The sequence below is a fragment of the Carlito syrichta genome, unplaced genomic scaffold (genome assembly GCF_000164805.1).
Source record: "Carlito syrichta isolate Samal-C Ts95f unplaced genomic scaffold, Tarsius_syrichta-2.0.1 Scaffold309019, whole genome shotgun sequence".
Classification (NCBI taxonomy): Eukaryota; Metazoa; Chordata; class Mammalia; order Primates; family Tarsiidae; genus Carlito; species Carlito syrichta.
Genome location: NW_007253115.1, coordinates 562,872 through 588,842, shown reverse-complemented (window position 1 = coordinate 588,842; position 25,971 = coordinate 562,872). Strand labels below are relative to the sequence as shown.

The 25,971-nt window shown below is 51.4% G+C and overlaps 1 protein-coding gene across 1 annotated transcript in view; it reads left to right on the top strand.

Annotated features, from left to right (window-relative positions):
• Positions 1-25,311, top strand: part of DYRK2 (dual specificity tyrosine phosphorylation regulated kinase 2) — a 27,496-nt gene extending 2,185 nt beyond the window's left edge. The window contains exons 2-10 of the mRNA XM_021716853.1: positions 235-417; positions 3,384-3,437; positions 3,608-3,690; positions 8,646-8,748; positions 9,369-9,552; positions 22,412-22,485; positions 22,861-22,987; positions 23,274-23,448; positions 25,147-25,311. Coding sequence (XP_021572528.1) covers positions 235-417; positions 3,384-3,437; positions 3,608-3,690; positions 8,646-8,748; positions 9,369-9,552; positions 22,412-22,485; positions 22,861-22,987; positions 23,274-23,448; positions 25,147-25,311 — 1,148 coding nt within the window. The remainder of the gene's footprint in view (positions 1-234; positions 418-3,383; positions 3,438-3,607; positions 3,691-8,645; positions 8,749-9,368; positions 9,553-22,411; positions 22,486-22,860; positions 22,988-23,273; positions 23,449-25,146) is intronic.
• Positions 25,312-25,971: the final 660 nt, after the last annotated feature.

Sequence of the window (25,971 nt, the reverse complement as noted above, 5' to 3'; positions counted from 1 at the left end):
CATTGCCCCGCTGGCATCTGATACTCGGAAAGCCGCAGAGCAGCCTGGTGGACGGGTGGAGATGGGACGCGGGGGTCCCTCCAAGCGTCTCCCTCGTCGTCAGCCCCATCTGCGAGCTCTGGTGTCGAGAAGCCTCATGTTACAGTGCAGCTTTTGCACCTAAATTTAGAAGCATGTTCCACCAGCCCGTGTCCTCCCTCTCGCGCTCTCCTCGGCTCCTGTCTTTCCGCCCAGCTGTCGCTCGCGTTGAGTCTGGTGTCTTCCTGCCTCCACTGTGTGCCCCCCAGACCGTCGACACGGAAGAGAGACGCTTCCGCTGCGATCATGACCGCGCTTCCATATTCCAGTTCTCGAAAGAACAGCAGCCGGCCCTCGCTCCTCGAGGGGGATTTCCACCGTCCAAGGGAGATGTAGCGGGTTAGTGCAAGTCCATACTCTGGGTGCCACGCGAGGCTCTCTTAGCCGGAGAAAGTTGCAGCTCGTCCCTTAGAAAGGAAGAGGGTCGGGCGTCCTCCTGGTGAGCGGAAGTCCCAGCTGCTCTGTCAGGCCAAGTTCAACACGTGTCACGGAGGAAACGTTCAGCCTGGAGTGAAAGGGTTTGACTGACTCTTGGCCCCATTAGAAGAGCCCCAGAAATGGCCTCCCTCTGTGTGTTTCACTTTCTTGGGATTGCACTGATAGTTTTTTGTGGGAATGACACTTTACCTGGCAAAGTCACTGAGAGTTTGGGAAAAGAATATTTTCTTCTCTGAATAATTAACTATTTTCACAGTGAAAATTTCAGTATTTTATCACTAATGTATGAGCAGTGATATATACCAATTTTAAGGCACGTGGAAAAATTTTTTTAGTATGTGCAATTGAATATAGAAAGATTTCTGCCTGTTTGGACGATAGGTTTTCAGGTAGTACAAGTTAGGATGAATAATCTTTTTATATGCACAGATGTTATTGTATTGCCTGTAAGTTGATTTACAAGTACTTAAAGCATGGTCCCAGCGAGGCCAAGGGAGTTTTCAGTGAAATTCTTTTGATATTAATCCTGCAGTTTCTCTTACTATTATTTTTTTAAGTAGTTTTGAACAAAACTCTTTACTTATTTTAGGCTTTGTTGGTTGATGGTGGAAAAAAATGCTCAGGAAATATTTCAGATATTTGCCAAAAAAAAAAACAAAACACCCCAGTAATAAGATTAGCTTATTAATAAATTAGCGATACTGATTTTGCTTTACTATTTAAGGGTGTCACTGATAAATTAATTTGTACCTGTCTGTATTTAGAAATCCTAGCTTCCTTTTCCAGTCAGATGCTTAGCATAGCGTACACAATTCTGTGATCTGTACCAGTGCAATAAGATGTCAGTAGGTTACATTTTAAATGACGCTCGTGTGAAAACACCCCCCTCCCGAGTCAGTGGCTTCAGAATTTGAAGACTCGTGTATTTATGAAGATTTCGGCTTTGAGGCGTGTGATGTGCGAGACGTGGTGTGGTGGCTTCGGGTGGCCACGAGCCTCTGTGAGATGGCCTCCTGAGGACATGCAGATGGCGACGCCACAGAAGGCAGCGCCCCTTCTCCTGCTCCCCGCCCTCCTGCCCAGCCTCCAGTTAGAGACGTGACCCCACACCCGCCTAGTGGTCTCCTGCGAGACAACGTGTGGAAATATGGACATGGAGGCGCACCGCTGGTCTCCCCCGCCACTCGAAGCTGGTTCTTGAGATGCCCGCCCTGTACTTGGGGCCATCTTGATCCACAAACGGACACTGGAGACTTTTAAGCCAAGCTATGAAGGGCAGTGCTGTGGGGCTATTTTTTTTTCTTCCAAATACAGTGAACTTTCCTCTACTCACAAGGGCCACCACGTTTCAGCGTTTAGTGACAGAGCTGCTTGAAGAAAAAAATCAAAGTCTGATTGCCATGTCAAGAGAGGAAGACTGCTGCGTCTTTGTGATCTCGAAGCTGAAGATGGCGGGCCCCTGACAGGTCCAAGGGTTGGCTCGGAAGCAGCTCCTGGTCTACAGCCATGTGGTCGAGGGATGTCCGAGCCGCCTCCGGGCTCAGGAGTAGCGTGGCGTGTCTTGTCTTGGGTTGCCTTGTCACTGGCCCTGTCCTTGCGCCTCAGATGCTCATCGCCGCACAGACGCGTCGCAGCCACGCGGAGCAGCACGGTGGCACGTGGTCTCGGCCCACAGGAGAGGACGCGTCGTGCCCTTAGTGTTGACAATGTGCCTTTTGTTCGGAATGCCATGTAGGAGGGCATGCGCTTTTTGGCCTCTTTAGCTCTCGGAGTGCTAGTCAGTGAGGATGAAACCCACCTCTGCAAAGATACATCTGTCTTAAAAAATATCTAGTCACAGGCCTTAACAGAAACCACAAGGCGGGAATCACCACCAGGCACTAAGAAACGACACCAGCGGTCAGCGCACAGGCCTTCTGTGTCAAAGGGGTGAGAGCTGGTCTTTGTTGTCTCTTAACATCAGACTAATTTTTAAACGATACTTTTTTGTTATGCTAACACTAGACAGAAATCAACTGTATTTGTAAAAACTTACCTCAGACCATTTAATTTTCTAGGTGTTTAATCCCAGGGCATTTGGTATGAACCAAAGTGCATTCCTTTTCTATGTGCCTGGCTTGGGCAAGGACGGCCAGGGGTTTTTACAATTTGGGTGCAAGGCACTTAAGCCACTTTTAAACTTAGTGGGTGGTTTGGAGTCACGTGGGAGGACTCCATCAGAATGTTAGAACACACTCTCGGCATCAGTAGCATTGGGCCATATTGGAATCCTAAATAAAAGCGTGAATTATTTTAAAGAGAGCATTCATTTTTGTAATTTTTTTCATCGAGACTATTTCTGGTAAGGAGAAGACTTAAAAAAAAAAGACTGTTCTGGTTGGTAAAGGTTTTTATATTGCCCAACATAATGCTGTGATCGCATTTGGAAAAAGTGTTTGTGAACTCTGTTTCTTAGGGGCTGTACATCTCTCTGCTATGGACATATGTGGAATCAATTGTGGTTATACTCAGCTCGACTGCCGTGGTCGTGTCTGGGCAGTGGCCTGGGCTTTCTATGGAGCGACAACTTGTGACTCGAATATGCTGCAACTGTGTGTGCTGACAACATGTGGAGTGGTTGAATGTGGACTGTGTACTTATGTACGTACAGACTTTTGTGAGATGCTGCTTTGCCACTCAACATCCAGTATGTTCCCGTGGATTCCTATCCTGGTGGCCAGTTCTATGATGCCACGTGTATTGTACAGCTGATGTCAGGAGTAAGACTGTTCAGTGAATATTTGTTAAATTTTATTGTTGTGGCCAGAGATAATTTCAGAATAAAATTCTAATGTCCTACCTAACCTCTCTCCCCTTTCTAACCGCAGTTGAACGCCTGGTCTGTGTGTGGTACTGCCCTCGGGCCGTTAGCCTGGAGAGGGGTTAGCATGCCAAAGAGCTCTATACCCCTGTTCCGAGCCCTCGAAGGAGCTCATTCAACTGGTTTATGTAGCCATTCCCAGGAAACCTGCAGATTCTGAGTAGGAAAGACCAACGTTTCGGCAGGCAGCGCTTGCTTTTTGAGGCTAGCCTGCTCCTTTGCCTTCGACAGCTGTGCGTCGATGTCCTCTGCGGCCTCTGCGTGTTCCTCGCCGTGCAGAGCGCCACGTCTTCGTGCCTGCCTTCGAGGCGGTGGTTGGGCTGGGGGCGGGGTCCCCGCCAGCCTGCGTTCTGTCTGACGCACTCATCTGGGAACATTCCCATGCTGTCGCCCCCTTTGCCCCACGCTTTGGAATGCTTCTGATTGTGCAGTTTCTGTGCTTGGTGGTCTCGTGTTTGGGGTGTGTCTCCTGTCACGCCAGGTCAGATAAGAAGGCCTAGGAACTTCCGCCAGCTCCTGACTCAGCGGGCCCAGCCCCCATTACGCCAGGGCTCCCGCACGACAGCGGCCAGCAGGTGCTGGGGACATGTGGGACGCCTCAGGGATGGCGCGGGGTCCAGTGTTTCACTCTTGGGAGAGGAACTACCTGGTGTCTTTTTATAACCCTCTGCCACCAGCTGCCAAGGTGTGACAAGTGCCATTTCCTGTGCCTCTTGGGCGTGCCCAAACCTGGGAGCGCCCCCAGACCCCCAGCCCGGCCTTGGCCCTGCCACGGCCTGTGCCCCAGATTTCCATACACCTCTCGCAAACACCCTGCCAACCAGCCCCCCGAACAGTCTACTTGGGAATGAACTTCTAGCCATGTGCATTAGGTATAAAAGGGAAAGTTGGTACCAAAGTGGCTGTTTAAATCTAAAACGTCCAGACCTGATCCGCTGAGTGCCACTCCTGTCCCTGTTCCCCGCTCTCCGTGGGTGCTCTGGGCGCGTTCTTGAGTGGCCGAGTGCTGGGCTCAGACACTTCTCTTCCGGAGGCAGCCGCTGCCCCCGTGAATGTCCTTGGCGCATCAGAGTCACCTCCCAGCAGCACTGGAAGATGCTGCTGGCTGGCGCTGGCATCGGCCTGTCAAGGAGGTTACTCAACCACCCTCCGTTTTGGAAGGAGCAATGAGAGGTTTGAAGAAGGTATCTGTGGCTTTGTGTCTCTTTTAGAAATCCGAGTTACACTGCCTTTTCTCTGGGCTGCCTAGGCTTGTTGCTAGTGACACCCACGTGTCCCTAGTGGAGGGTGCCTGCTGGGGTTTTGCACACAAAGAGGAGGTGGCGCCTCCCTGCCGAGTCTGGCCTGAATGTCTGTCTTGGCAGTAGCGTCTCCTTGCTGTGGCTGCATCCTTGGTGTCTGCGGTGCATTTCCGATGTGTCTTTATGGGGCTTCATTGCCTTCTCTTGAGGCTCAAGGAAGCTGGTGGGGCAACTGAGGCACTCCTGTCTGCTCCTTGGGAAGGCAGACGCGTGAGAGTGCTGACGGCTGCTGTGACGAGGGGCCCTGGGAGTACAGACGGCTGGGCCACTCGCACTGCCCAGAAAACTGCTTCAGACCCCGGCCTTGTATGCACACTGGTTTCTCCTTCCCTTCCCTGGGAGTTATAATTATCCTCAGCTGATATTTGAGGAAACCAAAGGGACTTTGCAAAGTCACTGCAAGGTGTGGGCCTTGGACAGTGGAGGGCGATCCCCAAGAAACGTCGCACACCAGGACGTGGGAAGGGGGGACGGAGCTGGAAGGGGCATATCCACCATCCGAGTCAAGTGTGCGTCCGTTTTTGGACAGGTTTTTCAAGCGAGACTGACTGCATAGTACTAGGGACTGGTGCATCCTGGTCCCGGAGGCATCTGTCTGGTGGCTTCTCGGGCAGGTGCACATGCCCTCGGCTCACTTGTGGCAGAGTGACTGCCAGGTTGCCACACCTGCGGGGGGGCTTATTCTTTATTTTCCGTGTTCTTAAAATGTTTTTTTATATTTGAATGTATGAAAATATTATTTTTGACACTTTACTAATTCTCAGGTATTAAAAGTTCAATTTTACTGACTGTAGCAGCAGGTAAATCTCTTGCATTTAAATTGATTCGGGTTTCCTCTCATTTGCCTCCATATTTAAGAAAATATGGAACACCTGCCAGGGAAATATAGACAAATCAACATTTCCAATACAATTTTAAAATACCAATTTATGAATAAACCAATTTTGCAAACTAAAATATTGTGTCTTTCCTTGCTTTTTGTCCCAAATTATGCCCCTTCCTGAGTTTGAGGAGTTTTAAATACCTGGCTGCATTTGTGAAAGTGAAGTGAGTCGTTTGCAAAACAGAAGCCTGGGACAGGCCCCGATCATCTAAGGAAAGCTTATTTCAGGTGTTGCATGTGGGTGAATTTGGACGAATTGGTCGTCCTTTCATCCGAAGAGTAATTCCCTACTTCATTTCCCCTTTCCTGAGAATTCATCAGAATTTTGGCTACAGTAGACTTAAATTTAAAAAAAAAAAAGACTTCGGAGAAGCGGAACCCTGCAACGTCTCTTGCGGGCGGCATTCGTTGTCAGCTACTTAGCGGATGCCACCGCAGCCCTGGTTCTGTGTGGGACTGGGGACATGGTGGTGACCGCATACCCATCTGGGTCCTCGGGAGGTGCTGGAGGCTGGAAGGGCGGGCACTGTACACAAGTTGGGTGAACACACACGGGTGCCCATGTCCCGAGGGCCGCAGAGCAGGGCATGTGCGGGCTGTGATGGGGAGGGCTGCGGTCCTGCCACTTCCCTGGGGATGTCTAGCTCCAGAGAGAGGAGGGACGGGCAAGAGGCCAAGGAGCTGGAGGGGACAGGGAGAGCCCCTGAGGATGGCCAGTCGTGCCGGAGGACGAGGGTCTGGTGTGGAACGCAGCTGTCAGCGAACTGGGCTCCGCGGTTGCCCAGGCATGTTCTTCACCCCACGCCCGAGGCAGTGGCCCAGGGCTGCGGGGTGGTGGCACCCGGAGCAGATGGCTCTTCCCAGCCATCTCTACAGGGCCACCATGGGGAGGGCAGAAGAGATGAGGGGAGGCCAGCTGGAGGGTTGGGAGGGGTGGCAGGCGGACTTGGGGTGGCACGGGTGTTTCACGAAGGTGAACTTGAGGGTCTGTAGGAAACACACGTGGCTCTGGCCTAACATGGGTCGATTTAGACTTTCTGGACTTTGCCACGGTTGAATATCCCGGTATCCAATGCGCTTTCCCTTAGGACTCCCGCTGGGTCCGTGAGGACTAATTGCAGGAGCGCCCATAAGGGGTGTCTCTTTGTGTGTGGAAAGTAGCCGGCGGCTATTTTGGTTTCTGGCTTGCTACACTGCATCCAAGAGAATTACAGTATCTGATTTGTTCAAGAGAGGCTTGACAATGAATGCCTTTGGTTCCAGAGTAGGAAGCACTGGTAAGCTATGTATCTTTTCTGAAAATGGGAAGCCTTTAAATAAAATCTTATTCATTCATTCAAACTTTTAAAGGAAACTTTTTTAGTTTTTTTAGTTTTGTTTTTTTTTTTTTTGAGTCAGAGTCTCACTTTGTTGCCCAGGCTGGAGGGCAGGGGCACGCTCACGGCCACCGCAGCCTCCACCTGCTGGGCTCCGGCAATCCTTCCACCCGCCTCAGCCTTCCAAGTAGCTGGAACTACAGGCATATGCGACCACGCCCGGCTAATTTTTGGTTTATTGTAGAGACGACGTCTCGCCAAGTTGCCCAGGCGGATCTTGAACCTGCAGGCTTAGGCAATCCCCTCGCCTCGGCCTCCCCAAGTGCTGGGATGACAGGCTGAGCTACCGAGCCTGTCCTAAAGGAAACTTAAGACTGAAAAGAGGTTGTAACAAAAGGGTGGAAAGTAAGTGGAAAGAAAGGGTAAGGCCAGCTAAGCCAAATTCTTCCCCAGGATGGCAGTCCCTGGGCCAGGTGCCCTCCCTGCCCCCTCCTCCCTCCCTCCCGCACTCCCTTCCCGCTTGCTTCCCTCGCAATTGAACCTCCACTGTGAGGGGAACCCCGCCCAAAAGACAGAATTACAATTTGGTGGGCAGCCCTCGCCGTCCAGGCTTCCCCCGCTAGGTGCGTGTTCTAGAAACCCGTTGGCGTCCGTGGACCAGCTCGCGTTGTGGTGAGAGACTGCATTCGGCTTCAGCGAATCGTTCTGGAAATTTCCTGGGGGGTGATTGACAGGCGCACCTGCCCACACCGCGCTGAGCGTTTGGCAGTTTTTGACCCAAGACAGCACGACCCCTGTGCCCCACCCACCCTACTCACCCCAGCTCACCCCCAGTGACTTATTTTTGGTTTCCCTGGATGAAACAAGTCCTCAAAAGGAAGTGCTTTGCCCGTGTGGAAGAGGTGAAACAAAAAACGGCAGAAGCACTGAAAGGCATCAAAATGGACGAGGCCAAACACTGTTTTGAGCAGAGGAAGAGGCATCTCAGTAGGTGTTTTGCTTCAAACGGCGAGGACCTTGAAGGTGACTGGGTGTACACATGCGAGAATAAAGACAATTTTTAATAAATAAATTCCATTTGGGGGGATTCCCCCTTGTATGGGATGCTGTATTTAGCTTTACCAAAACAAGACAAAAATAAGAATGAAAGAAGAAAACGAGAGAGGAGAAGGAGATAGGTTGCCGCCCCAGGACATCATGTGTAGTTCGACTCAACTAGACAGCGCTAGACTACTTGAGACAGCAAAAGGCGAGCTCAGAGCAGGCGTGGGTCCCTGGTGCTGTTGCCGATGAAAGGGGCTTCGAGGAGGGGCTCTCCAGCCAGGTCTTGCCAAATTCAGGTGGGCAGAGAGGAGAGGACATCCTGGGAGGAGGGCTGTTGCAGTCGGGCCGGTGTGCCTCCCTCCCGGCCTGGGCGTGTGTGCTCACGGAGCACCTGTGTGTGTAACGGGGCCCAGCGAGGGTGTGCGGAGGCCACGCCAGCCCAGGAGGCCGTGGGTCAGCAGGAAGGCAAGCCTCGGCCCCTGCTTCCTCTGTGGTGGCAGCGGCTGGCCTGTGCCATCCCTGTCTAGGATGCCTTGCCCCGGCCCTGCCCTGTCCCGTGGGGCTTGACCACACCACATGTCCCACGTCTGTCCCCATCGAGGCCTCTTGGCGAGGCTGGGCCAGGCTGCCCTACGAGAGCGACGCAGGCCATCCGTCTCTGCCAACACAAGGCCCGGGGACCCTCTCCCTGCGTCTCCTCCCTCTTTGCCCCCCGGCCCCCCCAGCAGGCGCACACGGGCGAGCCAACACGAGAGTGTTTGGAGGGACACTACGGTGGGGTGGCCCACGCCAACCAGATCACCGCAGAGATGCTGGTGATGGCTTGTGGTGGGGTGCAGAAAGATAGGCACAGGCCTGGGTTGGTGTGTGTGCGCACGTGCATAAGTGTGTGTGTGCATGCATGTGTGTGTGTGTTCTGAAGGACCAGGGAGGTCAGAAGCCCAGGGAAGTCACTCCAGAGGGGGCTCTGGGCCTGGAGGGAGGCCACTGCTGGGTGTGGTGAGCGGGGAGTGGTGGGGCTGCAGGAGGCGAGGGTTGGGTGTGTTGTGTGTGTCTCGTGTGTGTGGCTTGTTCTGGGATTCTCAGGGCTGCCTATGGCGTCAGGACTCTCAGCCCCTGGGGCATCCTCCCATCACTACGGTAGGAGCAGCGGCTTTGTCATTCTCCGGTTTTTCGTCTCTCCGACAGCACCTGCTTCCACTGGCTGTTCAAGACACCCACCCTGCATTTTCCTCTCAGTGACGACTGATCCCCATGCCGGTCTCCACGAGGCCACCCTGACACTGTGAGCTTCTGAGTCCTCACAGCACCTGACATCGCTCTGTCTCTGCGGAGATGAAACAGAGAGCCCTCGCTTTCCAGCTGGAAGGAGGAGGCTCCCCGGCTGTCCCATAGAAAGGATCATCATTTAAAACTGTGACTTGATCTGCTGATGCTCTTGTGGGCAGATGTAAGTGTTGTGCTCAGCGGTGTCAGACTGCCAGCAGTGGTTGGCCCTGGACTGCTGCAGGGTCAGCAAGGTGTCCGGAAAGGCCTCTACCCTGTGCTCGCCGTCAACAGAGGGTGGCAGCATGTGGCAATCCAGTCTGGAACACACCGTCCCCTGGTTTCTCCATCACACTTGCTTCGATTGTGAGGTGGAATTTGGCTGAAATAGTTAAGACAGTTTAGAGTTTTGAGTTGTTCGAATGTGGATGCGTACATCCCCAAATGTGACCTCATTGGAGAGTCAGTATAGTGGGCTAGGAATTAAATGGAGTTCATAAGCTTTACAGAAAGGTTTACACTACAGCCAAGTAGAAAAAGTAAACTTTGTGCATGAGCCCCTTGGCATACTTGTCCTTGGTGACATTGGGCAGGTCATCTCCTCTTTCTGTTTCTGCTTTTGAGCAAATGGGCATGTCGTTGAGGCCGAATCATATGTTTAGGTCCTCTCTGACGTCGGCCATTCCTGGCATGCAAGCTCAATGTGTGTGGCTCCCTCTCCCATGGCTTGCGCGATCCACATCCTCAATAGCATTGAGTGCTTTTACTCACCGTTGCAGCTCAGCGGCCACACAGGACCAAGAGTTCCTAGCAACTGCAGACACTCATTATGTGCTGGCCCATTCTCCCTGTGGGCCTGTGATGTAGGGTCTCCTATTAGCCCCATTTTACAGATAGGGAGGCTGAACTGGGGACAGCGTCTTGGTCACGGAGACTGCCATCACAAAACACCACAGACTGATGTCTAAGCAACATTTATTTCTCACGGTTCTGGAGGTGGGCAACTCCAAGATCAAGGTGCTGGCAGATGCGGCCCTGGGAGGACTCTCCTTCTGGCTTTCAGACAGTCACTTTCCTGTTGTGTCACTGCAAGACAGAGAGTGTGCAAGAGCTTGGTCTCTTCCTGTTTTTCTAAGGATGTGAATCCCATCGTGGGGACCCACCCTCATGACCTCTTCTAAACCTAGTTGCCTCCCAAAGGTCTCACCTCCTGACACCTTCTCCCTGGGGTTGGGGACACACACGTTCAATCCATGACACAGAGGAAGTAACTCACCAAGGCCTCATGAGTGGTAGAGTTGGAATTTGAGCCCAGACTTCCGACCTGAGTGTCTGCAGTTTTAACCATTATTTCTATAAATAGTTGGTGAGTGAGTGACTGAGAAAGTCAGTGATGAACCCCAAATTTCTCAAAATGGAGTGGAAACTTAGCCAAAAAAGTACAGCTTGTGGGAAAAAAATGCTACCTGGCAAGGTTTAAAAACTTCTGGCCTGCTTAGGAATATTTCATATTTCTAGCCTCCTAGTCAACAACAACAAAAGAAAAAAACACACCCGGCATGACTCTGCTGTGGGGATGCCGACAGGCTGGTGTACGCTGTCCTGGAGATTGGGGCAACTGGGCACAGCTGCCTGCCACAGAGGATGCTGAGGGGCCACGTGTGTCTGTGGACTGCTTAAGACATGGGGAGAGCTGTGGAGAAGCTCGCCTTCTAACTACCCATGGCAGTGGCTGCCTTCGTAACGCCCTTGTCTTTGGAAACTTTTGCGTCCATGCACTGTGACTTCCTGGCCTGCCTCTGAACCTGGGAGGCAGTTAGCAGAGCAAGGTGGTTGTGGGCACACCGCCCTGGCCTCCGTCAGGTGTGTAGGCTGTCACACACAGTGCCAAGGCTGTTGGTCAGGGTCTTTGAAAACACCGTACATGTGTGTGTAAGCCAAGATCATTCCGGTTATCGAATAGCCCATGCTTGGTGTGGTCGTCGAAACCCTTTACTGTGCTTTGGTTCCCCACGCAAGTTGCCCGTGGAGCTATGTGTTGTTGTCACCCCAGTGACTTAACGACGGAGCTGTGGCTGAGCTGAGAATGAGAAGCCTCATTCTTGCCATTTGAAGGAGGGCGGGAATGGCCTTGGCTGAGTGCTGTTGGCACCGAGCTTCCGTGCAGGACTCCGTGCTGCCCTGTGTTTCAGTGTCCAGCAGCCTGTAGGCCAGGTTCTGCATCCTGGAGCTGGGAATACCGAGGTTCAGGGAGTTCACATCCCATGCATTCAGGAAGCTCAAGCCGTGGTCCATCGAGGGTCTCTCTTTTCTTCCAGCTGTTGTCACATCCCCCCCCGTGGACTCACCACACAGGACTCCATGAAGACTTCCTGGAGGAAGCGGTGTGTGAGTCGAGCCTGGGCAATGGAGCAGGAAGACTCAAGTGGACGAGGAGGGCAAGGGCGTCCCAGGCAGGGAGGAAACCCTGAGGAGCACAGCACAGCTTGTGAACTCAATGAGCGCGGTCCGGGGCAAGAATGTGCATATCCCAGGTGTGTGGGAGACTCGACTGTCGGGGCACGTCCTGGGGCCACCGACATGGACATGCCAGGTGTCGGCAGACAGTTAGGAACCGGAATGTCTGACCTCTGAGCTCCCGTTGACCAGAGGAGCAGGGGAGGGTGCCACGACTGCATCTCTGAGACGCGTCTTGCTTCCAGTGGGCGTCCATCGCTGGGCCTTCAACACATCCCTTATCCTCATGTTCCCCAGCCCACAGAATGGAAAGAACATAGGCTCTTTGCTTTCTGGAGTCTGGCACGCGTTGGGTGTGCATCTAAATCCACCCCTGTTGGGCAGAGAGCGGAAAAATGCGCTTTGACAAGGTTGAGACTATGTCCCTCCCTGCCGGATCCAAGGGAACCCGGCCTGCACATTTTGTATCGCGTCACAGAATCACTAGTGCCCAGCACATGGCGGTTTCTTCTAAACAAGCAGTCAGATACATGGATTTTGAAAATGTCTATTCAATTCCTGTGAAATAACCTGGTCTTCTTATATATCCGAGATGAAGCTTTCCCTACACATTAATATCTGAAGAAAGCTTTTGTTCTTTACAGTTTATAAATTTGCTCTTCAAGCAACAGGAGCAGAGGATATTGCAAGGAAAATACACATGTAAGAAAAATCTCTGTGTAGTTGAGTGCTGTACTAATTTTGTCAGATAATATGTTGCTTAACTTTTAAAACTTTGCTGTAAAGAAGTGTCACGCTAGCTGTGCTGTTTTAGGTGGATACAATACTTGTGTTTATCTTCTTTTTATTGATTTTTAAATATTATTCATATATTAATTGGCGGTGATTTGACAACAATGTGAGGTGCTTAGAAAGTATTCGTTTTTGCTCACAAGAAATGGGAAACGTGTTCAAGTTTTGAAGTTGCATTTTGGATAAATGAAAAAATATGAGAGACCCAAAAAACCTTGGAATTTTTAAATTAAGAATAAGGTGTGGGTACCCTTATTGATGTTATGTGTCCCCCCATAAATTGTGTATTTATTCTTGCATGTTTGAACTTTGGTTGCCTTAAGGTACTCTCCGTTTGATGCAACACATCTATTGAGATGCTTTTTCCACTGCTCAAAACGGGTTTTGAACATGTCAGTTTTGATGCCTTTGAGTGATTCTGCCTTTTTTGATCTCCCCTCTTGCACACCGGCAGAAACAAAAAAAAAGTTGCTCGTTGGGAGATCAGGAGATCAGGTGAATAGGGAGAGTGGGGCATGGGGGGGAGGGGTCGTGCCGCTCTGGGTCAAAAACTGCTGAGCACTCCGTGAGGTGTGGGCAGAGACTTTGTCGTGGTGGAAGAACCAGTCACCTGCTTGTCACAAACAAAGTTCACTAGAGCCAGATGCAGACTCTCATAGCAACGCTGGCCGGTCCACGGATGCTGATGGGTTCCTAGAACACTCACCTAGAAGGGGAGGTCTGTACTATGAGGAGCCCGTCCTACAGGAAATAATTTCATGTTTTTTGGGGGGGATTCCCCCCAATATGTAGTGAGTTCAACTTAATGCTTTAGTCCACTCACAAACAAATTTCTTTCTCAGCACATAGTAGCATTCTTTGCAAAAATGACTAAAATTTTGAGTGACTTTTATTTAGGTAATAAAGAAATTGTGCACATGTTAGAATCAGCTTCTCAATTTCTGTAAATTTTGGGGGGATTTTGATTGGGATTGCATTGGGTCTATAGATCAACACAGGAGGAACTGACGTCTTAACATTATGGAGTCATGACCAACATGTATGTCTCCCATTTGTTTAGGCCATCATTAATTTTTCTCAGCTTCTTAATTTTCAGTGAACAGATCTTGCCTATATCTGTTAGAGTTACCCCTAAGTTTCATCTTTTTGATCCCGTTGTAAATGTTATTTTTTAGAATTTCGTTTTCTAATGATTTGTTGCTAGTGTATAAGAAATAAATTGGTTTTTGCATATCAATAATGTACTCTGTAACCTTACTAGACTCACTTATTAGTTCTACTAGTGTTTTTATAGATTGCTTCAGTTTTTCTGCATGGGCAATCATGTCATTGACATATAAAGAGAGTCTTACTTCTCATCCAATCTGGATACCTTGTATTTATTTTTCTTGTCTGATTACACTGGCCAGAGTCTCTACTACAACACTGAATAGAAGCTTGAGAGTGAACACTCTTGTCTTATTTCTGAGCTTAGGAGGAAAGCAGTGTTTCCCTGTTAGGCAGGGTGTTAGCTGTACTTTTCTGTATCTGCCCTTTATCAGGTGGAGAAAGGTCCCATCTACTTCTAGTTTGGTGTGAGTTTACATCAGGAACAGCTGATGGATGTTGTCAAATGTTTTTTTGTTTTGTTTTGTTTGTTTTTTCCCGAATCTACTGATATATGGGTTTTCTTTTCTGATTTTTTAATATGATGACTTCCGTTGATTTTTGAATATTAAATCAATCTTGCATTCTTGGGATAAGCCCCCTCAGTCACTATGTATTACTCTTTTTATTGTTGGAATTGATTTCTAAAAATATTGCTTTGTATTTTTATATCTATGTTCATGAGAGACGTTTGTCTGTGGCTGTATTTCTTCCAATATCTTTGTCTAGTTGGTATTAGGGCATCTAGCTGGCCACATAGAATGAGTTGGAAGGTATTCCCTCCTCTTTAAGTTTTTGGAGGAGTTTACATAGAATTGGTATTATTTCTTCCTTAAATGTTTGATAGAGTTCTTCACTGATGATATCTGAGTCTGGAGTTTTCTTTGTAGGAGAGTTTTTATCTACAGATCCTATTTCTTTCACAGATATTGGGTTGTCTACATTATTTTTTCCTTCTTAATCAAAATTTAGTATGAATGGTTTGTGTCTTCCAAGAAGTGTTCCATTTCCTCTAAGTTGTCAATAGTCTGGCATCATGTAATTCTCAATGTACTTTTAATATCCTTTTAATATCTGTACACTCTGTAGTGATGTCCCCTTTTTCATTCCTGATGTTGGTAAGTTCTCTCTGCCATTTTTCCTCCAATCACTCTGACTAGAAACTTATTATATTTTTATTGATCTTCTCTAATATCCAGCTTTTGACTTCATTGATTTTCTCACTTTGATTTCATTGAATTTCACTCTGATTTTCATTACTTCCTTTTTCCTGCTTACTTTGGGTTTTCTGGTTTCTTGAGGGGAAGGTGAGGTTATAGATTTGAGAAATTCTCTTTTAATAGAGGCGTTTAGTACCATAAACTTCCCCCTAAACTATTCTTTTGATGGCAGCCACACATTTTGATATATTCTTTTTAACTTTCAATTAGTTAAAAAAAATACTTTCTAATATCCCTTTCGATTTCTTCTTTTATCTGTGAGGTACTTAGAAATGTGTTATTTTGTTTGCAAATAATTGGAAATTTGCCCCCAAAATCTTTTGTTGTTAATTTCTAATACAGTTATAGTTAGAAGACATTCTGGACTTGAACTCTTTTGCACTTACAGATACATGTTTTGTGGCCCAGACTATGGCCTATCCTGGACAATGTTCCATCTACACTTATACTGTACACAGCATATAAGTGTATACAGCTGTTGTTGGTGAGGCGTTCTGTGTCAATTAGGTGGTGTCGGTAGGTAGTTTTGTTCAAGTCTTCTATATCTTTGCTGATTTTTCTCTCTGTGGCTTTGTTGATTATTGAGAGATGGGCATTGGCTTTCTTTCCTTGTCTATAGTTGTAGATTTGTCTGTTTCTCTTTGCAGTCCTGTGAGTTTTTGCTTCATGAGTTTTGAACTGACATGATGAGGCACGTGAGCATTTAGCATTGCCATGAGCTCTCACTTCTGCTCTTAACCAAAAAACCGGACAGCGATGCTGTGTTCTCTCAGTGCAGTGACCCCTTATTCGTGATGAAGTGAACTTCTTTGTCTCTGGTGATACTGCTCTGCTATCTGCTTTGTTGGACGTGATGGTAGCCACTTCAGGTTCCTTTCGATTAGTCTTAGCTTGTGAACATATCTGCTCAGGCTGCCCTAGCAAAATAGCACAGGCTGGGTAACTGAACGACAGAAATGTATTTTCCCACAGTTCTGGAGAATGGAAGTTTAACATCAAGGTGCTGGCATCTGGGGAGGCCTCTCTCTTGGGCTGGCTGCTGGCTGCCTTCTGGCGGTGTCCTCCCATGACCTTTTGTCTGTATGCCGGCAGAGGGAGGGAAGGAGGGAGAGAGAGGTGGGGGGAGGAGGCAGAGAGAGAGAGAGAGGGAGAGGGAGTCGTTGGGGAGGGAGAGGGGCAGCGGCAGGGCGAGGAGGAGGGGTAGTGCTGTGGTGTCACCTCCTCTTCCTGCAGGAACACCAGTTCTGGGGTCCCAACGTTAGGAGCTCCTGCAACCTTAGTCACGACCTTTATGCCACTATCTCCAAATGCAGTCACACTGGGGATTAAGGCCTCAACACCTAAATTTTGGAGGGACACAATTCAGTCCTTAGCATTGTGATATCTCCTTTTTATTCTTTTGCATTTAACTGCTTTTTAAATATGCAAAATATTCTTCTTGAAGCAATGACAGAGTCGAACTTTTGCGGACTTTTATCACCAGCCCTGAGGCTCTCAGTTGGGACCTCTACATAATAGCATCTAATGTGCTTGTTGATATGCTAAGGTTTAAATTTACCATCTTGCTGTGTATTCCCTCTATTTTTTTTAGTCGGAGTCTCACTCTGTCCCCCAGGCTGGAGTGCAATGGCACGCTCTCGGCCACCTCAGCGTCAACTTGCTGGGCTCCGGCGATCCTTCCGCCTCAGACTTCCAAGTAGCTGGAACTGCAGGTGCATGCCACTGCACCGGCTAATTTTTTTTTTATTGTAGAGACGAGGTGTCGCCAGGTTGCCCAGGTTGGTCTCGAACCCTGGACTCAGGCAATCCTCTCGCCTCGGCCTCTCAAAGTGCTGGGATAACAGGCTTGAGCCACCGCGCCCAGCTGGTATTCCCTCTATTATTTGTTCTCTTTTCTGCCTTCTTTTGGATTGAGTTGTTTTTATTGTTTCATTTTATCTTCTTTGTTGGTTTATTAGCTACAACTTGGTTGGTTTTTAAATATATATATACATATATGTGTGTGTTTGGATATGCACACACATGTTGTGGTTGCTTTGGGTTTATGGTAGACACCTTAAATGTATCACGGTCTACCTCCAAGAGATAGTATTCTAGAATATTTCGTATATTTCATTTTGGAAAGTTTTGATCGCTGTGTCTTCAGGCTCACTCATCTTTTCTTCTGGAATTTTAATCGGCTGTGAGTCCTAGTCCATGTATTTTTATTTCAAACATATTTCTCATTTCTAGGAGTGTGATTTGTATGCTTTTGATGTCTTTCAATGCCTCTACTTAACTCTCTAAACATATGGTTCACAGCTGTAACGGCCCTTTCGGTATCCCTGTCTGTTAACTGTCACGTCTGCCTCAGGTTTGGTTTGACTTCAGTTGACTGATCTTTTTTCTCCTTATGTTGGTCATATTTTCCAGCGTTGCCTTCCCGGTAATTTTTTATTGTATGCCAGACACGGCGTATTTTTCCCTACTGTGTGTTCAATGTTTTTTTAGTCCTATAACTATCCTTGGGCTTTGTTTGGGACTGCAGTTAAGTTACTTGGAAGCAGTTTGATTTGGGGGGGACACCCCTTTCAGATTTGTTAGACAGGGCAGAACAGGATTTAGTGCAGGGCTCATTGTGTCCCGCTACTGAGGTAAGACCCCTCTGAGACCTCTGCCCAGGGATCCGTGACTTACGAGAGTTTCTTTCTGGCTGGTGGGAATAGGCGCCCTTCCGGCTCATCTGTGAGAATCGCCGCTTCCCCTTGGTCCTTTGGGTGGTTCCTCCCTGGTCTGGCATTCCCGCCTGTGCGCATGCTAATTGGAAGTCTGGTGAGTACTTAAGCGGAACGTGCTACGGATCTGGCCCTCTTAGGACGGTGGGAGTTGCAGGGACTCTCTTGCCCTGGGCGATCAAGAGCATTATCCTCGATTGGGACCTGGCCATCCTCTCTCCTGCCTTTCCTGTGAAACGAACATCCCTGGAACTGCAGGGAGGGTGGGGCTGGGCTGGCTCTTCATGCAAAAACTTTGGATGACTACTTAGAAATGTCGAGGGCCTTGTCTCCTTCAGAAATATCATGGTGTAGGCTGCTTTTCTCATGTTTGATGTGAGTGGCTGACGACTGGTTTTTCTCGAATGAATAGACTGTGCTCATACATTAGGAATGTTCAAAAAATGATCAGAACAAAAGCAGACCCCCTGACATCTTTGTGTACCTTCCATTCCCGTTTTGGCCTGTCTGGCTGGGAGCTGCCAGGAGGCGTGGCCAGGTTGTGGTCAGCAGGGCTTCCCCAGCCTGTCCTCCCGGGCAGGCAGAGAGGCCCCTGCTAAGCCAGCCTCCTTCCTCCCAGCGTGCCTGTCCTCTGGAGCTGCGAGTCCTGAGTGCCAAGTGCCGTGGGCCTCTCCTTCTCCAGATCAGCAAGAAGCGCTGCTCAGCCTCCCGAGCAAGACGTGCTGCTGTCCGGTCTTGTCCCCTGTGCTGCCAGTCACGTCCAGATTTGCTTCTCTGAACACCACAGAGTCACCCTCCAGGGTTTTATTTCCTGGCTGTTTGTGCCTCCTATTCCTTCTTTGTGCTGTTTCACCCACGTTGGTGTCACTTTAATTAGCCTCGGAGGGTTTTACTGGAACACTCGCCCCCCTCTCTCCTCGGTGACCGGGCTACCCTTGGCGCCCGCGGTGCCGTCTGCCTGGGCCGCCTGTCTCCTTTTCTGCCTTGATGTCTGCCAGCTATTTTTGCTGAATGCGTTATCTTTGCTTCTTGTTATTTTGCTTCCTCTTTATTTGTTTTTTGGGTTTTTTTTTCGAGTTGGAGTCTCACTCTGTCGCCCAGGCTGGAGAGCGGTGGCACACTCACGGCCATCCCAGCGTCAACCTGCTGGGCTGCAGTGACCCTTCCGCCTCAGTCTTCCAAGCAGCTGGACCTATAGGCACGCCCTACCATGCCCAACTAACTTTTTTATTTTATTGTAGAGACGAGGTCTTGCCAAGGTGCCTGGACTGGCCTCGAACCCGCAGGCTCAGGCAATCCACTCACCTCGGCCTCCCAAATTGCTGGGATGACAGGCTGAGCTGCTGAGCCGGCCTGCTTCCTTCTTTTCTTGTGATGTTCCCGTTCCTTGTTCTCCACGCTTGCTGGCATCGGGCAAAGCTAAGGAGCCCGAGACAAGACGGCCTGGTCTTTCCTCTGTTACAGCCACCTTTGCTCTCCTGACCACTGTACATACTGCCTTTTGCCCTGTGATCTGAATTCCTTTTTTCCATATAATCCTAAATGTCAGAACAGTACATCCCCAGCAGGTGTCTGTCGAATGAAAGAATGGATGGACGAATGGTTGGTTGTTACCGGGTGTGTTGTGGACTCTTGGCTTTCTCTTCAGTTCCTGGGAGCTGGCCTGGCAGGTTCGTCGTCATCTATTAGGAATATTGGTGTGTAGTTTGCCTTACTAAATGCACCCCAAAGGCCACCCATTTCTCACGCTGCAGGGAGTGTTGCACATTTGGGTCCCTAGGTCTGCGATGAGTTTTCCCACCGTGTGTGTTGATGTGTTTTTCAGTGTTTGAGATGCGGACTTTTTGTGCATAAAAGTGCCTATTTATAGGTATTTGAGTATTAAAATGATAATGAGTGAACTTTTGCAAACTCGAAAGATGGCTTTCTTTGGACTTTAAGTTCCCTTTGCAGTTTTTATTTCACTTATAAACCAAGCAATCTTCGTATAATGTAAAATCATCCTCCCACTGATTGGATTAATACAATTTCAGCAGATTAAAGTCTGCTACAGTCAAACTGTTCCTGACGTGATGCAGAGTATTGGTACGGTGGGTCCCCCCGGTGACCCCGAGGTTCAGGTCTAAGCCCTCCCGAATTGCAGAGCCTCTTCCCAGGGGAGGGGCCATTTCGCCATCTCAGGTGGGTGAGGCTGCGGGGTTGGAAGCCTCGGGGCTGTGACGTGGCCACTTATTCACCATGTTCAAGATGGGGGCGTGGGCCCCAGGGCTGCACACTCCTGGCGTGATTCTGCCCACACCACGACATGCTGGGTACTGGTCCATGGGCCCTGTCCCTGGAAGCCAAGCTCCTGTCCCTCTGAGGGACCACCTTGGCAGGCGATGCTTCCTGGCCGTTCTAAGCCCATGTGACACCTTTTCCCAAATCCCTTGTGACATCTCGCATCGTTTGTGGGCAGGGAAGTGTGCACTCCACATAGGCTGCCACAAACTGTCTTCATCACTCGGCTGGGCTCTTCGTTTCTTTCACATTTTCTTGATAATTTGGGGTACAGGTGGAAAAAAAGCCAATTCCGACTGAAAGGAGCAAAAGCTGCACGCTGGCCTCTCCCCTCCCACCTCACTCTCCGTTCTCCCATCCCAGGTCTGGACTCATCTCCCAGTCTTGCTCCCACGGTGGCAGCACCTGGGGCAGGGCCAGGATGACAACGGTTCTGAGGCATCCTGACGATCCCGATGGAGAACACTGATTGGCCGTGCGTGGGGCAGTGCCCTCCCTGGACCAGTCGCTGGGGCCGAGGAAGTGGGGTGGTCTGACTGGACACCCAGGGCCACAGGGCAGAGAGTAGGCAGGCCCTTCGGTTCACGGACTCCACAATCAGGAGGACTTGGGGAGGGCAGGGAGGGGCCACGAACCACAGACTCCACGATCGGGGTGACTTGCGTGGGGCAGGAAGGCCCCCTCAGTCCTCGACTCTGCAATCAGATGGAGGTGGGGACGGGCAGTTCCTGCAGCCTGGGACCCAGACGAACCAAGAGTGGCAGATGTCCCCCACTGTGCAGAGTATGTCCAGACGATTCTGGGAGGTTCATGGACCTCAAGCCCTGGCCGCCCCGCTGCCTGCTGTGGCTGTGTCTGTCCCGGGTGCTGGCTTGTCAGTCCCCTCCTCCCTGGCCGGCCGCGCTTCCTGCACTGCTCAGCTCCAAACCCAACTTCTGCTTCTCCTGGAGCTGCTGACACATGACTGGCCATCCGGGTCACTCGAGGACCCCTGGGTTTGCCTTTCACGTGGCATCTTCCCCAGTTTTTCCAGAATTCTGCTCCCCCTCGTGTGGGTGTGTATTCCCAGGATGGCTCCTGTTTTCCAGCAAGCCAGATTGGGGGTGGGGGGGGCGCAGGGGACATGAACTTCCAGAGAAACTCCTTCAGACACATCTCAGTTCCATGCCTGATCTCACAGTAAGCTGTTTTTCTTTTTTTTTTCTTTTTCTTTTTCTTTTTTTTGAGTTGGAGTCTCACTCTGTCACCCAGACTGGAGTGCAGTGGCCGCTCCCGGCCCCCGCAGCCTTGACCTGCTGGGCTCCGGCGATCCTTCCGACTCAGCCTTCCAAGGAGCTGGAACTACAGGTGCACTACCACACCCGGCTGATTTTTGATTTATTGTAGAGATGAGGTCTCGCCAAGTTGCCCAGGCGGGTCTCGAACCCGCGGGCTCAGGCAATCCACTCACCTCAGCCTCCCAAGGCGCGGGCTGACAGGCTGAGCTGTTTTTCAAAGGAACCCTGTGGGCTTTGGAATACCAAAGGCATTCCCGCTGTGTCTTCCTTGGTCAGAAAATGGAGACTGCTTCCAACTTCCTTCCTCTGGGACAATGAGGATGATGACGGTGACAATTATAAGCGCGACGTGGTTTGTTTCCTGAGCTCTGGCGTTGCGCTGGCTTTTAGGTGTGGTCTCTCTCTTAATCTCGACAGTGTGCTGGGAGGCAGACATCAAACCTGTTTTACACGGAGGGAAACAGGCTCGCATGGTGACAACTGACCCAAAGAAGCACAGCCAGCGAGTGGCCGTCCAGGATCTGAAGCCAGGCGCCGTGCTCTTCACCCTGTGACCAGAGCTCCCACCTCTCCTCCCTCCTTGCTCACACGGGTGCCTCAGGCTCCCTGTAACAGGTGCTCAGTCAACACTTATAGATGAAGTAGTCGTGTTGCCATGCTACTGAACAGCCTAGACTCACGCTCCCACAGGGACGGTCATTGGATTCCTTCACAGTCCCTCTGAGGAAAGGCAGGGGCTATCATTCCTGTTTTATATATATGAGAAAATTCAGCATGGCCGGGCACGGTGGCTCACGCCTAATCCTAGCTACTTGGGAGGTCAAGGCAGGAGGACTGCTTGAGGCCAGGAGTTTTGAGACCAGCCTGGGCAACATAGTGAGACCTTGTCTCTACAAAAGATAAAAAAATTAGCCAGGCATGTTGGCACGTGCCTGGGGTCCCAGCTACTTGGGAGGCTGAGACAGGAGGATCACCTGAGCCCAGGAGGTTGTGATTGTGCCACTGCACTCCACCCGGCAGACCAGATGACATTTCCATTGAAAAAAACTAAAAAATTAAATTAAACCTAGAAAGTGGAACAGCAAGCAGCCTCACCCTCTCTGTGCAGCCTCCAGACCGAGGCCCGCTCTCCTTGGGTCTCACCAGGCCGCTGTACCTGGAGTCAGTAAGGCCACGCCTCCCTCAACCCACAGATTCCTCCCGCGAGGCTGCCCTGGCTCCATCTGCACTCCATCCCGCTGCCCAGGGTCCTCCCCCTTCTTCTTTCTCACTCTTCTTGTGGCACTTACCACGTGTTCGACTGGCACCGCCCTCATAGTTTCTGGCCTCCCTCCACTAGTGTGCGCACCGCCCTTGGCGTGTGGTGGGCGGTGGCTCCTGTCGCCCTGGGCCTCGGCGGGGCAGCCCCGCTAGGTGAGGTCCCTCCGACGCGGCTCTCGATGGACACGTAGCCAACCGCGTGTCTTGGAGGAAGGCCTGGGAGTCTGCAGGCCCAGTCTTGCCCGCGACATGCGAGGTCCTGCCTGGAGGCAGCGGCTGTGGGAGGCAGCTCAGCACGGAGAGTCCCACACCCGTCGCCTAGCCAGAGTGCCACCGCAGATGCCCCCTGCATGGGTGCTCTTCAGTGTGTTCCTTGGTCTGTTTGTAAACCGAGTTCTGTCTGGGAAATGCCTGTTGGAATCCCAGGAAGACCCCACGTCAAACAAAGCACTGTCGCCCTCGGTCAGACTGGCAGTTACATCATTTCTCAGTGGGCCTTTCCCAGCCTTGCCCTTGGCCTTAACGAAGTCCAGTCGGCTCGCTACTCAGCACTGCCACCACGACAGAACGGGCTGGTCTGCAGACAGGCCCGCAAGGAGCCTGGATGTGGCTGGAGCCGCGAGCCAAGGTCCCGGGGCTCTGGCGCATTCATACGGTTGGTTCATTCAATGCATAGGCTTCCAAAAAAAAAAAAAGCACTTCTTCCCAGTGGCCTACTTTAGGTCGATGTTATTTTGATGTAGAAAATCACCAGTGTGTCCCTCCGCACACTTGGCAGCACTTTTAAATAGTTTGGATAGTTTCTCATGAGAACACTCATTTTAATTTTAACTTTAAGAACTTGCTGCAACTCTCCAGGTCAATTGGCAAACAGATGTCGTGGACTTGAAGTCAAGAGTGGGCTCAGCGTGGTGGTTTAGACGCTCTGCCCTCCTGGCCAGGCTCAGCAAACCTCGCCACGGCACAGGCCCTCCGGCCACCTGCGGGTGTAAGGAACACGCCGTGGCAGCAGGGCCACGCATGGGTCAGCGTGTGGGAGTCACATTCAGTGGCAGCACGGCCGCGTGTGTCTGTGTGTGGCCATGGCCTGTGGGGCTTCCTGCCATGGCAGAAAAGGTAGGGACAGCCCAGCACGCAGAGTTCAAGCTTGCTGTCTGGTTCCTGACAGAGTTTACGACTCCTATCCGTGGATACAGGTTTCTGTCACAATGTCTGCAGCTACGGTACTCCTGAGCCAGCCCACTCTTCTGGGCCAGCCTGGGCAACAGTGCAGACATGACATTGTTCCAACGTGGCCATGTGGATTCGTGGCCATGTCGAGTCTGCTACCATTTCTGCATTGTGTTAGCTAATGCTGTTCTGTAAGACAGAACTGGGACGCAGTGTAGACAGCAGAGCACAGTGTAGACAGGGCGCATTGGGGGAAAACACTGCACCTAGTGGGACCCGACGAGGTGAACGGCTGATGGCACGGGGGCCTGACCCGCCCAACCCTCCTGGAGCATGGCACCGCCTGCTGTGGCCCTGACCCACCCGGATTGCCACGGGGCCACGCCAGACAACAGTGGGTGCAAGGAGTTCTCCTAGTGAACACATTGGAATTTTTCCCTCTTATGCTTTATTCTTTTTTTTCCTCCTTTTGAAATAATGTATCTTCATCCCGTGGCTTCTGCAACACATGAAACCCCCTACTCCTTCACAGGATCCTGCGGGCGTGTCCCAGGCTTATCGGGCCTGTCGAAGAAGTTGAAATGACCAGGGGTTCTCAGATCAAAATGGTCAAGTGTCCCAACTAAAATGTCAGTTTGTAAGATGACCCATGTCACTGAAGGTGTGAGCATTGCCAGGCAGCCCCGGGTCTCTGCCACTCTGGGAACGAGGTTGTGCTTGGGCTCCAGTGTCCTGTGACCTGGGAAAGGTCACCTTTGGGCGGTGGCGAGGGGCTGTCCGTCCCCAGGACCCTTCAGGTCAGGAGTGCTGCTGTCTTGGCTCCTGAGGGGTCAGGGGGCCTGGATGGAAGGTCTGTGCACGGGGTGGCCCATCTGCTGAGGAGCTGCCCGGTCCCTGCGCTTGTCCGTACACCGGTTGACCGGGAAGAAGGAAGTGGAAATCACAGCAGGCGTCTCTGCCCGCTTACGGCCGCCTGGCCCAGGAGTCCACAGGCACAAGGCTTCTGCTTCTGTAGCTCGTGACTCAGGCTGGCCTGGGCTCCCTGCAGTCTCCCCGGGGGCCGCGGCTCCGCCCGGCTGGCACGAGCCAAAACCCTGCTGTGCACGCAGAAGCCAGCCCTCCGGCTAAGTCAGGGTCTCTGGATGCCCCAGCCACTTCCTCCTTTCTTATTCCTGGCAGGCTAAAAAGTGAAGAAATACACGTCGGTAAAAAGAAAAACAAATGCTCCCAAGTGGCAAGTTGGCAAAAAGATAAAAAGCGAAGAAATGCCCAGGCAGGATTACGAGCAGCGTGGAGAGCTTTGAATGTTTCTGTTTAAGAAATGCACAATTTTCCCACAGACACTTACACAAGAGCGATGAAACCGTTTTTGCCTTTCAAGAGGTTGACGGCATCGGTGTCTACAGGGTGTGCTCAAGGCCGTGGGCCCCAAGTTCGACAACTCCCAGCCCTGGAGTGAAGGTCACTGCAGCAGAACCCCGCCTGGACCGAGGCCCTCGCTGTCTGAGACTCCGCGGGGCTGGTGGTGGCTGACCGGCTCCCCCAGCCTCCCTCCTCCTGGCCAGAGAATCACGTGTGATCCTGCTGGCATGCGGAACGGAGGAGGCCGTGAGGGCAGTGGGACCTCCGGGTGTTCCTTCGCAGATTTCCAAGCGCCTGCTGTGTGCAGAGAAGGATACGCAGGGGTCACTCACCTTTGGGCGGGGACCCGGCAGTGTTGCTCCCGCTGACTCTCAGAGCTTCTCTGAGCCTCGTTTTCTCATCAACGACCTCTTGGCGAGGCGCCTCACCCGTGATCAGGGGGACTAAATCACGCCCGCGTATGGAGTCGCCAGAACAGCGCCAGCGTGCACAGGGCACGTGATGCATGGCAGTGCCTGCACTCCTGCCCTGGAAAGGGCTTCCAGCTCCCCGCCTGCGTGTCCTCCCCTACCTCCCCACCACCCCGCAAGCCGGGCTCCTGGAAACTGCTGCCTCCGGCTGGAGATGAAACAAGCATCCACCATGTCCAGGAGGCACTTGGAGGCTCACTCGATGAGCAGTGCCGGGCAGCAGCACTTCAGGGCCCTGCCAACACGGTCATGGACCAGCCAGGCGTGGTCCTGCTCTCGCGTGAGAAAGGCCTAGAGAGGGAGACACGCGTGTCATGGAAGGTGGGGAGCGCCAGGAGAGGGAACCGGGGCTGCGGCAGCCCTGGAGGCGGAGGGAAAAGCCGATGGCCCGACACTCCGGCTGCTGCTGCCTCCTCTGCTCGGACGGCTGCCGGGTTCCAGCCACACCCTGGCATCTCCAGGGGAGACGGCCGAAGGCGGGATGACTCGCTCTGCATGCAGGAGTCCCGCAAGGCCCGGGGAAGGGGATGTGAGGAGACGCCATCGCCTGCTCTCACCCCGTGTGACCGCCTGACAGAGGTCCCTCGAGGGGCCTGACTCGGCCACATGGGACGGTCCGAGCAACACACTTTGTCCA